The 12355-nt window shown below is 59.1% G+C and overlaps 1 protein-coding gene across 1 annotated transcript in view; it reads right to left on the bottom strand.

Annotated features, from left to right (window-relative positions):
• Window positions 1-318: 318 nt before the first annotated feature.
• Window positions 319-12355, bottom strand: part of LOC138171346 (uncharacterized) — a 31571-nt gene continuing 19534 nt past the window's right edge. The window contains exons 13-22 of the mRNA XM_069100789.1: window positions 11754-12008; window positions 11397-11628; window positions 10682-10903; window positions 9580-9784; window positions 8580-8783; window positions 8008-8237; window positions 5540-5716; window positions 3391-3657; window positions 2593-2798; window positions 319-1589 (exon numbers count right to left, since the gene is read on the bottom strand). Of these exons, the coding sequence (XP_068956890.1) occupies window positions 1306-1589; window positions 2593-2798; window positions 3391-3657; window positions 5540-5716; window positions 8008-8237; window positions 8580-8783; window positions 9580-9784; window positions 10682-10903; window positions 11397-11628; window positions 11754-12008 (2282 nt within the window). The 3' untranslated portion in view covers window positions 319-1305. The remainder of the gene's footprint in view (window positions 1590-2592; window positions 2799-3390; window positions 3658-5539; window positions 5717-8007; window positions 8238-8579; window positions 8784-9579; window positions 9785-10681; window positions 10904-11396; window positions 11629-11753; window positions 12009-12355) is intronic.

Below are 12355 nucleotides of genomic sequence, written 5' to 3' on the forward strand. Positions count from 1 at the left end.
GGTTAAGCACCATCTGCTGCATGGAACATGTCTTGGTCCCCCTCCCCCATTGCTAGAGCCCTTCCTCCCTCCCTCCTTTGTATTCCTATGTCCTTACTGTCTTATTAACCAAGCAAGGATTGGCTTCCTCCAGCCCCTGGTACACAGTAGGCATGTAATACACGCTTGACTTATCCCTCATCTAGCACCACCTGTCTGGGCCCCAAGGTAGATGCCTTCCCCAATCCCCCCATCCCCCAAAAATTAGATTACCTTGGATGGAAAAAGATCCAGGCAGACTGAAGAATGACCTCACACAATTACCAAATTATAACATAGTTTTTCTATAAATGCTTTGCTTACATTTCTTTAATGTACAAGTTGGATCTGGGGGGAGGAGGGACAGGGAAGAGCAGCTTCTAGCTGGGCCCAGGGGTCTCTGCAGGAAGACGGAGTCCTGCATATTTTTGCCTCCCCTGCCTGTATCACCCAATGATGAACCTGGAAGGGTGCTGAGAGATCACCCCATCTAATTCCTTCATTCCCCAGATGAAGCATGAAGGCCCATCAGAGGTTCAGGAGGCCTCAGGACCTGGAGTGTCAGGGCCAGGAGAGACCCCAAGACAATCCCCATTTTCTGGAGAAGGAAAAAAAGACTGGACAGCACAGGACGTAAGGAAGAAGGCGCTGGCTTTTCAGCTGGACGCACACCCTGACTCTAAAGGGACAACCTGTGTGATTGAGGACAAATGGCTGTACCCACCTGGGCCTCAGCTTCTCCCTCTGCAAAATGGGGGTGACCAGGGTAGTACACCCTACTGACAGACGTCCCAGTGAGCCCTGGAATATCATCACCGTCATCTAGTAGTACATAGCGGGCACTTAATAAGTGTGTAAATGTGTATTGATTACTGACTTATCACCATCAATGACGGAGCTCAGTCACTCACTGCACAACCTTTGGACAAGTCTCTTCCCTTCCCTCCCTAGGCCTCAATCTCCTCTTCTGTAAACTGAGGGCATCAGATGATCTGGCTTCCAAGGTCCCTTCCTGGGCTAACATTCTGTGACCTATAGAACTCTCCGCTGAGCCCAAAGCTCCAGCTCCAGGCCGCTCTGCCCCCGTGGCCTGATTAGACTGCCCTGGGTGGCTACGGAGGGGGACTGCCAGCAAAGCAGGTGGGTGCCCCCCAAATGAGGGAGATGCTCGGGGCCACAGAGAAGTCCCTGGGGGGCTCAGTCTGTCTTTCACCAGGCAACCTTGGGCTTGGGGCTCCCTCAAGCCACCAAGAATGCACAGCAACCCCTCTCCTCTTTGGCAATCAATCACCTGGGGCCATCGATAAGAGTGTGCAGCCTCTTGTCCAGACCTGGTCTCCTGCTGTCCTTCAGCTGGGGAGCCATGCCATGCTGGGTGAGCAGGGCCCGGGCCCTCCCCCATGTCTGCCTCAGCTCCTGAGGAGAGCAGCTGGCTCCAGGCATCATCACCCCTCTGGCCTGCGGGGCCTCCAAGACACGAACCAAGAGCTCAGCCTCTACCAGAAGCACAGCGAGGGCTGTGTGAACCTTGGGGCAGCCCAGGGCCTTCAGGAACAGAGCGCCAGCATCATCTGAAACAAGCAGGGAGATGGGATGGGGAGCGAGGGGGAGGCCAGGGCACCTAGCCAGGAGTGGAGGGAGTCAGCCCTTCATGACTGGCCCTGTCTCTGGCCTGAGAGTGCAGCTTCCCCAAAGGAAGGTCCCAGGACCTTCCGGGAGCCTGACCGATGCCCAGCAGGGCAAGTCTCTGAGACCCTGCACGGCCTCTCCAGCCTCCCCCAGCCCAGCTCTCAGTCAACGTCATCCTCCTGAGCTCGCCTCCCTCACCCTGCACCCCCATCTGCACACAGCCACACACACTCTAAAGAGTGTGAGCTCCTGGAGGGCAGGAGGGTTTGCTTTGTCTGCTCCAGCACCTGATCCAGGACCTTGTGCATGGGAGGACCTTAATACGTGCTGAATCCCCCCTCCGAGCTTCTGCTCAGGCTGTGCTCTCTGCCAGAATGCCTCAGTCTGGCCCTCCCTCAGCTCCCCCCACAGTACAGCACAGCCAGGCTGTGAACCCCCCAACCCCCAGGGTCTGGTCTAGGTCTGCTCCTTCCTTCTATGCTGCCTTGCCTCTAGACTACGAGCTCCCTGAGGGCAGGGCCCAGGTCTGAAGAGGACCATGACATCAGGAGGTGATGCCATGACAGGCAAGTGAACAGGATTTAAGTGAGGCAATGCCACGCAGTCACCAGCCTCACTTTAACCTCCGGAGCCACATGGTCCAGTGGCCTGATATGGATCAGGACGCCTGGAGAGGGCCTCAGATGCTTTTCAAGCTCAGGTCTTTCCCAGGTCTCAGTTTGTCTCAGGCGGTGCCCAGTGATTACAGCTAAGTAAGAAATGAGGCAAAGAATGGCCTCTTTTACCTAGTCAAACGAATCAGTCTGGGAGGGGAAGACCTGAGGGTTTCTGGCCAGAACAGGAACAGTTGCCACTTACTCTCCCCAAGCCTGGGCTTGGCACAGAACTTTTGCTGAGGCCTCTGCACTGAGAAGAGCACTTTTCTGCCTGCTGGCTCACACCTACCTTGACTCCACCAGACGCAGCAGTGTCGGAGGCTTCGGAGGACCTCGGGGGCCCGAACGGCTGCCCATTGCTGGGCCTGGACCCTGAGGGGCGCCCCGTCCTCAGCTCTGTCCAGCAACTGGAGCACAAAGGGGAGCAGGACCTGGGCAAACACAGCCGGTTCTGCAAAGAAGTTGGCTCCATCCTCTTCATAGAGGCTGGGGGGCCTAGGGAAGGGACGTCCACATCAGCCCTGCCTCAGAAGGGCCCTGAGGGACCAGGAGCCCTGCCCTGCCCAGCACCCAGAGCTCAGCAAGTCCTGCCTGCACAGGGACCCACCCCCCAGGGACCCACTCCAGGGGAAACACAGGCTGGGCAAAAGAAGAACTGCTCTACTCTGCAGAGAGCTCTGAGGTTTAAACCAGGCACTTTCTAAGAAAATAAGTGAGTCTTCCTGTGCTGGCCTCCCCTTACCACATGGCCCCAGGGCCAGGACTGCCTCTCTCCTTTAGCTGCTCAGAGATACAGACTCTCTGGCCTGGCCCCCAGGCCCAGGCTAGCCCCCCTCTAGCAGCTGACCAAGGCTAGCACCCTTCTAGCAGCTGACCAGGATAGTGCCCCCTCTAGCAGCTGGCCCAGTATAGCCCTCCCCTCTAGCAGCTGGGCCAGGATAGCGCCCCCTCTAGCAGCTGGCCCAGGCTAGCTCCTTTCTAGTGGCTTGTCTGTTCTGGGGAGGACCCAAGCCTTCACCAGCTTGCACACAGCAGTCAGCCTGCTCTGCGGGGCACTGAGCACGTACGGAGAGATCCAGGGCCTCACCGGCTAGCGCCCACCTCCTCCAGGAGGCCCTCAAGATCACACTGGGGGAGATGGAGCATCAGAAGTGGCCAGGTGTCTTCACAGGCCCCAAAGTGTGTTCCAATGACCTGCAGCAGAAGGAGCAGCCCCTGGTTGGCCTGCAGTGTCGTGCCAGCCTCCCAGGGCTGAGCTCCCATCTGCTGGGCCAGCAGACTGGCAAACACGGATGCTTCTAGCCTCACTGCCCGGTCCTCGTCCTGCAGCAGGAAAATGCCCGCGTTCAGAAGCCTGAGGGGAGAGGTACAGTCAGGGAAGCCAGGGCACGTCCAGGCCAGGGGTGTCAGCTGAAGAGAAGAGAGGCATTGCTATCCGAGGGAAGAGAACTGAGCTGAGGAGGAGAAGCCCACGAGAGCAGAGCTGCCCGGTGCCCAGTCTGCATGGCCCACCTTTCTGCCCAGCATTTCCAAACTAGCCTTCATCCCAAGGGGGGCAGGGGGACATACTCATCTGTCGAGTGTCAGATGGCCCGATGCTCCTTCCAGTTCTAGAGCTAGGAGTTTGGGATTTGTTTTACAGAGAAAGGCTCCGTGGCCACATCTTCATCACTCCCAGCCCAGTTCCCTTCTCATGGTGCCATCCTGTGTCTTGAGAGGCCTTGCCCCTCATAGCCTCGCCTGGTCCGTGACCCTTCCAGCTCTCCCTCTAAGAATTATCATCAGACCACCACTACCACTACTTCTGGAAAGGTCATGTCAATGATCCTGGCTGCCCTCTGGCTCCACGCACTATCACTGTGACCTCTCACCCCCAAACACCCCTCCCTCCCTGGCCGCCACTCTCCCCAAACATGCTGTCTTCCCCATGAGAAAGTAAGCCTTCTGTGCAGCTAGGTGGCGCAGGGAAAGGAGCATTGGCATGAGATTCTCAAGGAGCCATGCTGTGATCTGACCGGCCTTACTCCTCACGGACTAGCCGGGTGACCGTAGGTAAGTCAACTTAACCTACCCGCCTTCCCCCCCCCAAAAAATAAAAAAAAAAAAAAGTAAGCCACTCCAGGGCAGGCACCATCTCTTGTTTTTTTTGTGTGTATCCCAACCACCCACCACTCGTGTTTAGCAAACAGTAAGAGCTTAATAAATTCACTGATTCCGTCTGCCTGAGAATCCCTACCTCAGGTAGGCTGGGTGGCCCACTGGGTCTGGACAACCCAAATACTGCAGAGCGGGGCCCGTCTGGACCCGCATTTTCACCTCCTCCTTAAAGCCTTCCTCGATGACACTGGCCCACACCACGTTCTCCCTTCCCTCACCCTAGCCAGAATGGCACACAGGCCAGCCCCTACGCACTCCTTGTCCACAGCTGGGTGCTTGGTCCAGATGACCCGAAGGCTCCTCGAGCTGACTGCCACCTAGGCCAGCCTCCCATGTCATCCCTAGCAAGAGGCCATTCAGTCAGGCCTTGGCCACTCTCAGTGATCACCATCTGACTGCCAGGAAGCTCTATGAATCTAGGCCTGAAATCTGCCTGCTTGGAGAGTGACCTGTTCACTGCCTGTTTAAAGCACGAGTCTTCTCTCATCAGCGGGACAGTGAAGGCAGTGAAGGCAGGGACCACACGAACACATGCCAGTCTAAGCAACCTCCAAGCTAGGAGATCTCCCCTGAGCCAGACCTGACTGAGGCTTTCCTGACAAACGGCTGACCGGCCTTCAGCTGAAAACCCCCGATGATGGGGAGTCAGTGGCCCCTGCCACCTGGGGCCAATTAGACCAGAAACGTCCCTGACGTTGGCCCCAAATCTGCTTCCTTGTAGTTTGGAGGGCTGGAAAGGCCCCTCATTTTACAGAAGGGGAGACTGAGGCCCAGAGGGAGGAAGCTGGTAAGAGGCAGTACCGGAATTTGAACCCAGGCTCATGACTCTAATCTGAGTCTTCTTCCTGAGGCCTCGTACAACCTTCCCTCCAGTGTTCCTGGTTCTGGCCCTCTTTCTGTCAGATAACAGCCCTTCATGTCTCCTCTGAGACTTCTCTAAGACAGACAGTCCTCGTTCCCCAACCAATGTCCTCCCAGGCTTCCCATCAGCCCCTGGTGGGGGGCAGATGCCAATGAGCTGGCACCAGAGGTGGCCATTGCACCCCATGCCCCTCCCCAGAGGCCCTGGAGCAGCTTACCGGAGAGCCAGGGCTTCCAAGGCAGGCGCAGAGCCCGCCCTGGCTCCAGCCACCACCCGGACCCCGGCCAAGCGGAGAGACTGTGCTGCTGCCAGTCTCAGCTCCTCACAGGCACGGGGCTCACTCCAACATCTGAGAACCAGGCTCCAGCGGCCCAGGGCAGGGAGGTCCTCAGGCCTGGGAGGGGTACAAAGACAGAAAGGGGGGATGTTCAAAGGAAAGCAATCTGTCCACTCCAAAGTGCTAAAGAAATCGTACTGTCGCTGTTCCTCTCTGGCCTGGGCCTGTGGTCTCAGGGCGTGGGGAATTCCCAGTGTGCAAACTCTGGCCCCTGATGCAAGGCAGCATCTGTGTGAGCTGCCTGGAACTCCAAGGATCCCCCTCACTGCAGGACTGGTTCTCTAGCCTTGCCTGGCACTGATTCTGGCTTCACTTCCTCCTATGAAGAGCTCTCTTCCAGGGAGCTCCAAGGCCCAAGGCAGGTCCTGCCATGCCAGGGAGGTCACAATCATGAAGACCAGCTTGCCCACCCGTCCCCGGGGGATTCATCTCTCTGGCCATAGATATTCACCAAGACAGGGGTTAATCCCACCTTGGGCACTTTCTAGACAGCCATGAGACCCTGGGCAAGTCACAGCACCGCCTGTCTGCCTCAGTGTCCTCATCTGTAAAATGGGGACGAGAACAGCACCTACCCTAGGGCTAAGGTACTCTATAAAGCCTTAAAACACTACAGAAATGCTAGCTGGCACGACCGAGGGGTCATGGGTGGGTGAACCAGCCACAAAGACAGGCCCTCTGCCCACGGGCGGCACAGACCAGCTCCAAAAGGCACCCTCCTGCACCCAAGCCCAGCCCCCCAGCTGTCCCGAGCCCCAGGCCCACAGCTTCTTTCTGCCTCCCTCTTGTCTCCCCAGTGCTTGGCACAGGGTCCGCACACAGCAGGTACCTAATAAGTGCCTGCTGACTGTCCTCTGCCTGGAATGCCTCCCTTCCTCCAAGCCTGTTGAACATGTAAGCCCCAGGGGGTGGCAGAGACCCCCGGGGCCCTCCCTGAATGAGGATGCCCTCTCCTGTACCCTGACAAATTAAAGAGCGGTGGCCTCGGCCTGGAGAGCTCCAAGGAAGGAGGGTAGCTGGCCCTGCCCTGGGCAGCCCCGACGACTGGGAAGGTTTGTCCTGAAACCCAGCCACAATCCTCCTCTCGGTCACTTCTAGCTGCTGTGGGTTCTGTCCTCTGCAGATCCCTCCATCACAGACAGCAGACTCAGGCTTGGAAGAGCCAGGGGTCATTGGGGCCAGCCAGCACCCTGATAGGGAATTGCTTCTGTGACCTAGCAGCCTCTGCCTGTGGATGGGAAGCCCAGCACCTATATGGGCAGCCCACAGCTCAGCCCACGCTTAACTCTGTCTCCAGAATGCCAGGCTCCACCATCTGAGGCTGTGCAGAACAACCCTGAACCCCTCCCATGACCACTCCAGATATCTGAAGGCGGCTGTGCCCCTGCCCCTGCCGGAGTTTCCTCATGAGTGAGGCCAGAACACCCTGCCCCCCTTAACCTCCAAGGCCAATGCCCAGCCAGGAGGCCAGCCCTGACCCGTCCAGGGGCTGACCTCACCTGGGACAGCACTTCCTTGTGCTCTGGGGTCTCATCATGAAAGGGCATGTCTAACAATGGGTTTGCCTGGCCTCCACAGCTAAGGGCACCATGACTAAGGGAGCCACAGCTAAGGGTGCCATGGCTAAGGGCGCCACGGCTAAGGGCGCCACAGCTAAGGGTGCCACAGCTAAGGGCGCCACAGGGGCACAAAACCCTCTACAGACATAATCCCTATGAGGAAACTGAGTCTCAGGGAAAGGTGAGTGACTCCTCTATGGTAACAGAACCTTTGAGAACACCTCCTCTGACCCACTTAGTTTACAGATGAGGCACTGAGGCCAGAGCAGAAGGGAGAGCTGGGAGCCAAGGTCATGGGGCCACAGAGGCACAGACTCAGAGCTGGCCATTCAGCCCAATCCCTGCATTTGCAGATGAGTAAGAAAATGGAGGGTCATCTCAGGCCTAGACTGCAGGTGGAGTGTGACCCAGCTCCTCTGAGCCCAAGGGCAGGGCTCCAAGGCTCTGGCACTAAGGCCCTCCCACCCCCCACCCCAGTAAGAGTTGAGTGAGGGAGGGCCCAGTAAGGGCCTGGGGGGAAGGCTGAGGGGGACCCTACCCCCACCCCTAATCAGAGCTGAGCGAGGGCCTGGCGAGGGCCTGGGGGGATGGGAAAGGGGGGACCCTACCCCCACCCCTAATCAAAGCTGAGCAAAGGCCCAACAAGGGCCTGGGGGGAGGGCTGAGAGGGGACCCTACCCCAGGGCCAGGAGCAAGCAGAAGGTACTTGAGTGCCCACCCCCCACCCCTAATCAGAGCTGAATGAGGGCCCAGAGAAGGCCTGGAGGGAGGGCTGAGAGGGGACCCTACCCCAGGTCCAGGAGCAAGCTGAGTGCACACAGCGCCCTGCCCAGAAGCGTGGGGCTGACACTGGGCGTCTCCACCAGGCAGAGCAGTGGCTCCAGGCAGGCTTGGGCTGGGGCTGCTGGGAGCTGGTCAGTGCAGGACGAGGGGTCCTCATGCAGGTGCACCAAAGCCTCCAGGTGCAGCTTCAGGCCTTCTGGGCTGCCTCTGTCCTGCAGCACCGGCCACAGGGTCTCCTGAGGGGGAGGCCAAAGAATTGGGCTTAGAGCCCAGCCCAGCCCTGTCAGGTCCTACGGCCCCGGGCCTTGTGGCCCCTGACACTGCCCCAGCTCTGTGGGCAGTCTCGGGTATGGACGCCAGGTCACAAGCTCCTGCCCAGGGTAATAAGACAACTAGGGTTTTGTCTGCTCCCTCCCTGCCCCCTCTCCTCTCTCTGGGTGGCTGAGTTCCCAACAGCTCCCACTGCTCTGACTGTGCTGAAATGCATTCAGGGCAGTTACTGCCCCCTTGGGCTTGGCCCGCACACAGACGTGGGCAGGGAGAGAACCGAGGGCAGGAGGCCGAGGGCAGGGACTCACCAGCAGCAGGGCCCGAAGAACGCCGGCCACAGGCTTGCAGCGGGTCCCCTCTTCCAGCACCCAGGCTAGGACAGCCTGGCGCACCTCCGGGTCGGACCCTCGCAACAGAGAGCCCAGGGCCTGGGCCCGGCTGGGATCGGCCAACCTCCCTGCTTCCCTGCAGAGGAACCTGGCGCTCTCCTGTCTAAGCATGCTGGCGCCCACCTGAGAACCAAGCAAAGCCCATTAGCTGGCATGGCCTGAGCACCTACTGTGTGCCCAGCCCTGTCCCCAAGGAGCCCACATCCTGGCCAGGGAGAGTTCAGTTGGTCTTGGCTGGGCTCTCACTGGCTTCCGGGCTTCCACAAAAGGCAGTGTAGCCAGCGGAAAGGAGACGAGAGACAGTCACAAGGCCCTGGGCTTTCTGCCCCTGTGTGACTCTCCCCTCTCTGTAACATGAGGGGCGCTGGGGAGCTTGCAGCCTCCAGGGTCTCAGGGGTGGCCCTCTGACTGAGTCCGAGTTTACAGAACAAATCCTTTGATGAAGGGGATCTCTTCTGTGAAGTTTGGGTTCAGTCAGAAGGTCACAGGGGCCCCAGCCCTGCCTGTGCTGGATGGCTGCTGAAGTCCCAGTTCTAAGATCACAAGCCTATCAACTCACCATCTGCCTGACTGTGAGTAAGGCCTCTAACTCCGCTGGACCTTAGTTTCCCTCTCTGTAAAATGGGGGCAATCACAACAGCAGTGCCCCCAGTGCTCCTTGCTCCAAACCAGTGCCTTCCATGGGCCACCCTGCCTCTCCACTGCTGCTGATCCCGGCCCTTGCCCCCCACCCATGGCAGCGGGCCTTCCCCCTCCCTACATGAGTCAGTGGCATGAGAACTACTGAGGCCAGAGAGACCCTGGCCCTCCCAGACATCCTCTGACCTAGCCTCTGCCCCAATCAGGTCAGTCTAGGCCCAGCCCCAGGCCCACAGCCTCTTCAGCACCCCAAGTCTGGCCCCATGCACCAGGCTTCTACCTGAGTATCCGGCCCCGAGGGACCCAGCTCCTGGGTCACAGCAGCCTCGACCTGTCTCAGGAAGTCCTTGCTGCAGCCGCTGGTCATCAGGGAGAGAAGCTGCAAGTAGGCCAAGCGGATCAATGGGCAGCGCTGGGCAGGAGTGAGCAGCCAGAACGCGGCCTCGGCCTGATGCACAACAGTCTGCAGGCCCTGGAAGGCCCGGCTACAGACAGAAAAGCAGGGGTCAGCCCACAGTGGCTGTCTGCCCAGGCCTCTCCTCCCCACCGCCCCTCCGAGTCCTCAGCCCGGGCGCTGCCTCCTCCAGGAAGCCCACCCTCGTTCTGGAGTTGTGTGTCCTCAGCCACAAAGGACCTGCCTGGATGTCCTCAGTGCTCGCACTCTGCTTGCCCCTCCACACACCTGAAGCTTTTGTACCCCCCGGAAACTCCCATGGCTGGCTCTGACATGTGCAGCCCACAGGCAACCCTGGGCAGATCCCCCTTAATAATGAGGAGGAATAGCTAATATTTATCCAGCTTCTCATTGATATACGTTAATCATCCCAGTTAAAGGATCTGAGCCTCAGTCCCAGAGTCAGAGGATCCAGGTTCAAATCTCACCTCTGATACTTACCGGCTGTGTAACCTTGGACAAGCCATGTCACCTCCCCTGGCCTCAGTTTACCCATCTGTCAAATGATGGAGTGGAAGCCCTGAGGCTTCTGAAGGAGTTCCCTTTTAGCTCTCAATCTCAGGCCTCACACACTCGACCTTAGGGAACACGGAGTCCAAATCCTTCATTTGACAAATGAGAAGACAGATCTAGAGGGGGAGTGACTAGGCCAAGGCCACACAGTCAGGAAGTCTGTCGTCTGGAGCCCAGACCCCCAACTCTATGGCAGCTTCATCTGCCTATGGCTGGGCAGGCAGCCCCTCAGCAACACCCTGCCCCGCCCTGAGCTCTACACCCACCACCTCCCAAGGCAACCAGTCGACACTGGGGTTGGCGCAGCAGGTCCTCTAGACCCACCCCACCTCCTGCCCCGTGACGGGCCTGACCCCTCTCTGGCTGCTCAGTCCCTGCTGTCCCGACCAAGGGAAGGACAGGGAGCAAGGCTCACCAGGTGCCATCCTGGGCCAGAAGGGCACAGGCCTGCAGCAGCTGCCCATGAAGTGTGTTGTGGGGGCCAGGCTCCGCTAGTCCCCGCAGCAGGTACAGCAGGACGGCCTCCAATTCCACCAGAGGCACGAAGGGCACCAGGGCCCGGGCAGCCATTGCCCGCATGGCGTAGACAGGACTTTCTGAGAGACGAAGCAAGCACTCTTGGAACCGGGCCGTGGAACTATGAATGAAGACAAACACACAGTGAGGCCTCTGGCCCCTTGGGAACCCCAGGCTTCCCAAAGCCCCCTACCTGGTGGCAATGCCCCCTACCAGACCTGGCCAGGCCTACACGAGCTCAGGACTGCCTTGGTCATTCCTGGCCGGGCCATGGCTGGAGCTGCCCTGACAACTGAGGCAGCCAGGCTGGGGCCTTGAATGGGATGAGCAGAAGACAGAGATAGGCCCCCCTTGGGATGACAATCACCCCGTGTCTGGCAGCAGCGGTGGAGGCCACTGTTGTCCACTGTCATTACTCTGTCCTCCCATCTCCAGACCAATGTGGCCCAGGAGATCAAGCCTTGGAATGCCTCCATGCTCCCAGGACAGTCTAAGAGTCGCTCAGCACGTGGCGTGATCAGACTGTCCCTCCTGGCAGGGCCCCAGCCTGGGTAGGCCCTGGCCCCCATGGGTGCTCCTCCCTCCAGACCACGCACCCTCACGAGGTCCAGTACCTGCTTAGATGCTCCGTGCCAGGCTGGAGTTTGGCCAGGAGCGTGAGGACAGCATGGAGGGCGGGACGGAGGTGGCTCTCCCCCATGGAGCCCAGGGAAGAGAGCAGGGGGGCCAGGAGAACAGCTTCCAGCGCAGGATACAGGGTGAAGAAAGCTTCCGGGCTCAGGCCTTTATGGGAGCCGCTGTCCTCCCGGCTCAGGCTCTGCCCCAGCAGCCGGCCCGTGAGGGAACCTGGGGAGGCAGGTCCAGGCCCATAAATCCACTGGCTCAGCCCGAGGAAGGGCTGCCAAAGCATCAGCCCCAGACCCTCCCTAACCCGTCTTGGAGGAGAAAGCACCCCAGAGGCCTTCACTCACCAAAGAGCTGGGTGCTGGCATTCCTCATGGCCCAGCAAGGGGAGCCCAGTGTCCCCAAACACAGCTCCAGGAGCTGAGCAGCCCACTCCAGCATCGGGGCTCCCAGGCCAGCCCCCCGCACCAGGGCGTGGAGCACATGTAGAGCAGAGACCTGCCAAGGAGCAAGCAATTCGGTCATCCTTCCCAGGCCCCCTGGGGGCTTCCAAACCATTTCCTGTCTCCCGGCCACAGCCCTGTCCCTGGGAGACACTGATCCTTCAGGACAAAGAGCTGAGAGGTCTTCAGCCCAGAGGCCTTCAACAGGGATGTACTGGCATTGATTTTATATAGCCTGAACCACATGAGATGATGAAAAAACAGGGAATGGCAGGGCTGGGAGGGGCCTCAGAACAGGGGATGTCAGGGCTGGGAGGGGCCTCAGGACAGGGGATGTCAGAGGTTGGAATGGGCTTAGAACACAGGATGTTAGGGCTGGGAGGGGCCTCAGAACAGAGGATGGCAGAGCTGGGAGGGGCCTGAGAACAGGGGATGTCAGAGTTGGCAGGGGTCTTGGGAATCATCTGTTCTAAATGTTCTCATGTCACAGAGGACAAATCTGTGAC

Source organism: Petaurus breviceps, unplaced genomic scaffold (assembly GCF_028583685.1).
Source record: "Petaurus breviceps papuanus isolate PSGF00001 unplaced genomic scaffold, PetGlider_PUasm1.0 428, whole genome shotgun sequence".
NCBI classification, from domain to species: Eukaryota; Metazoa; Chordata; class Mammalia; order Diprotodontia; family Petauridae; genus Petaurus; species Petaurus breviceps.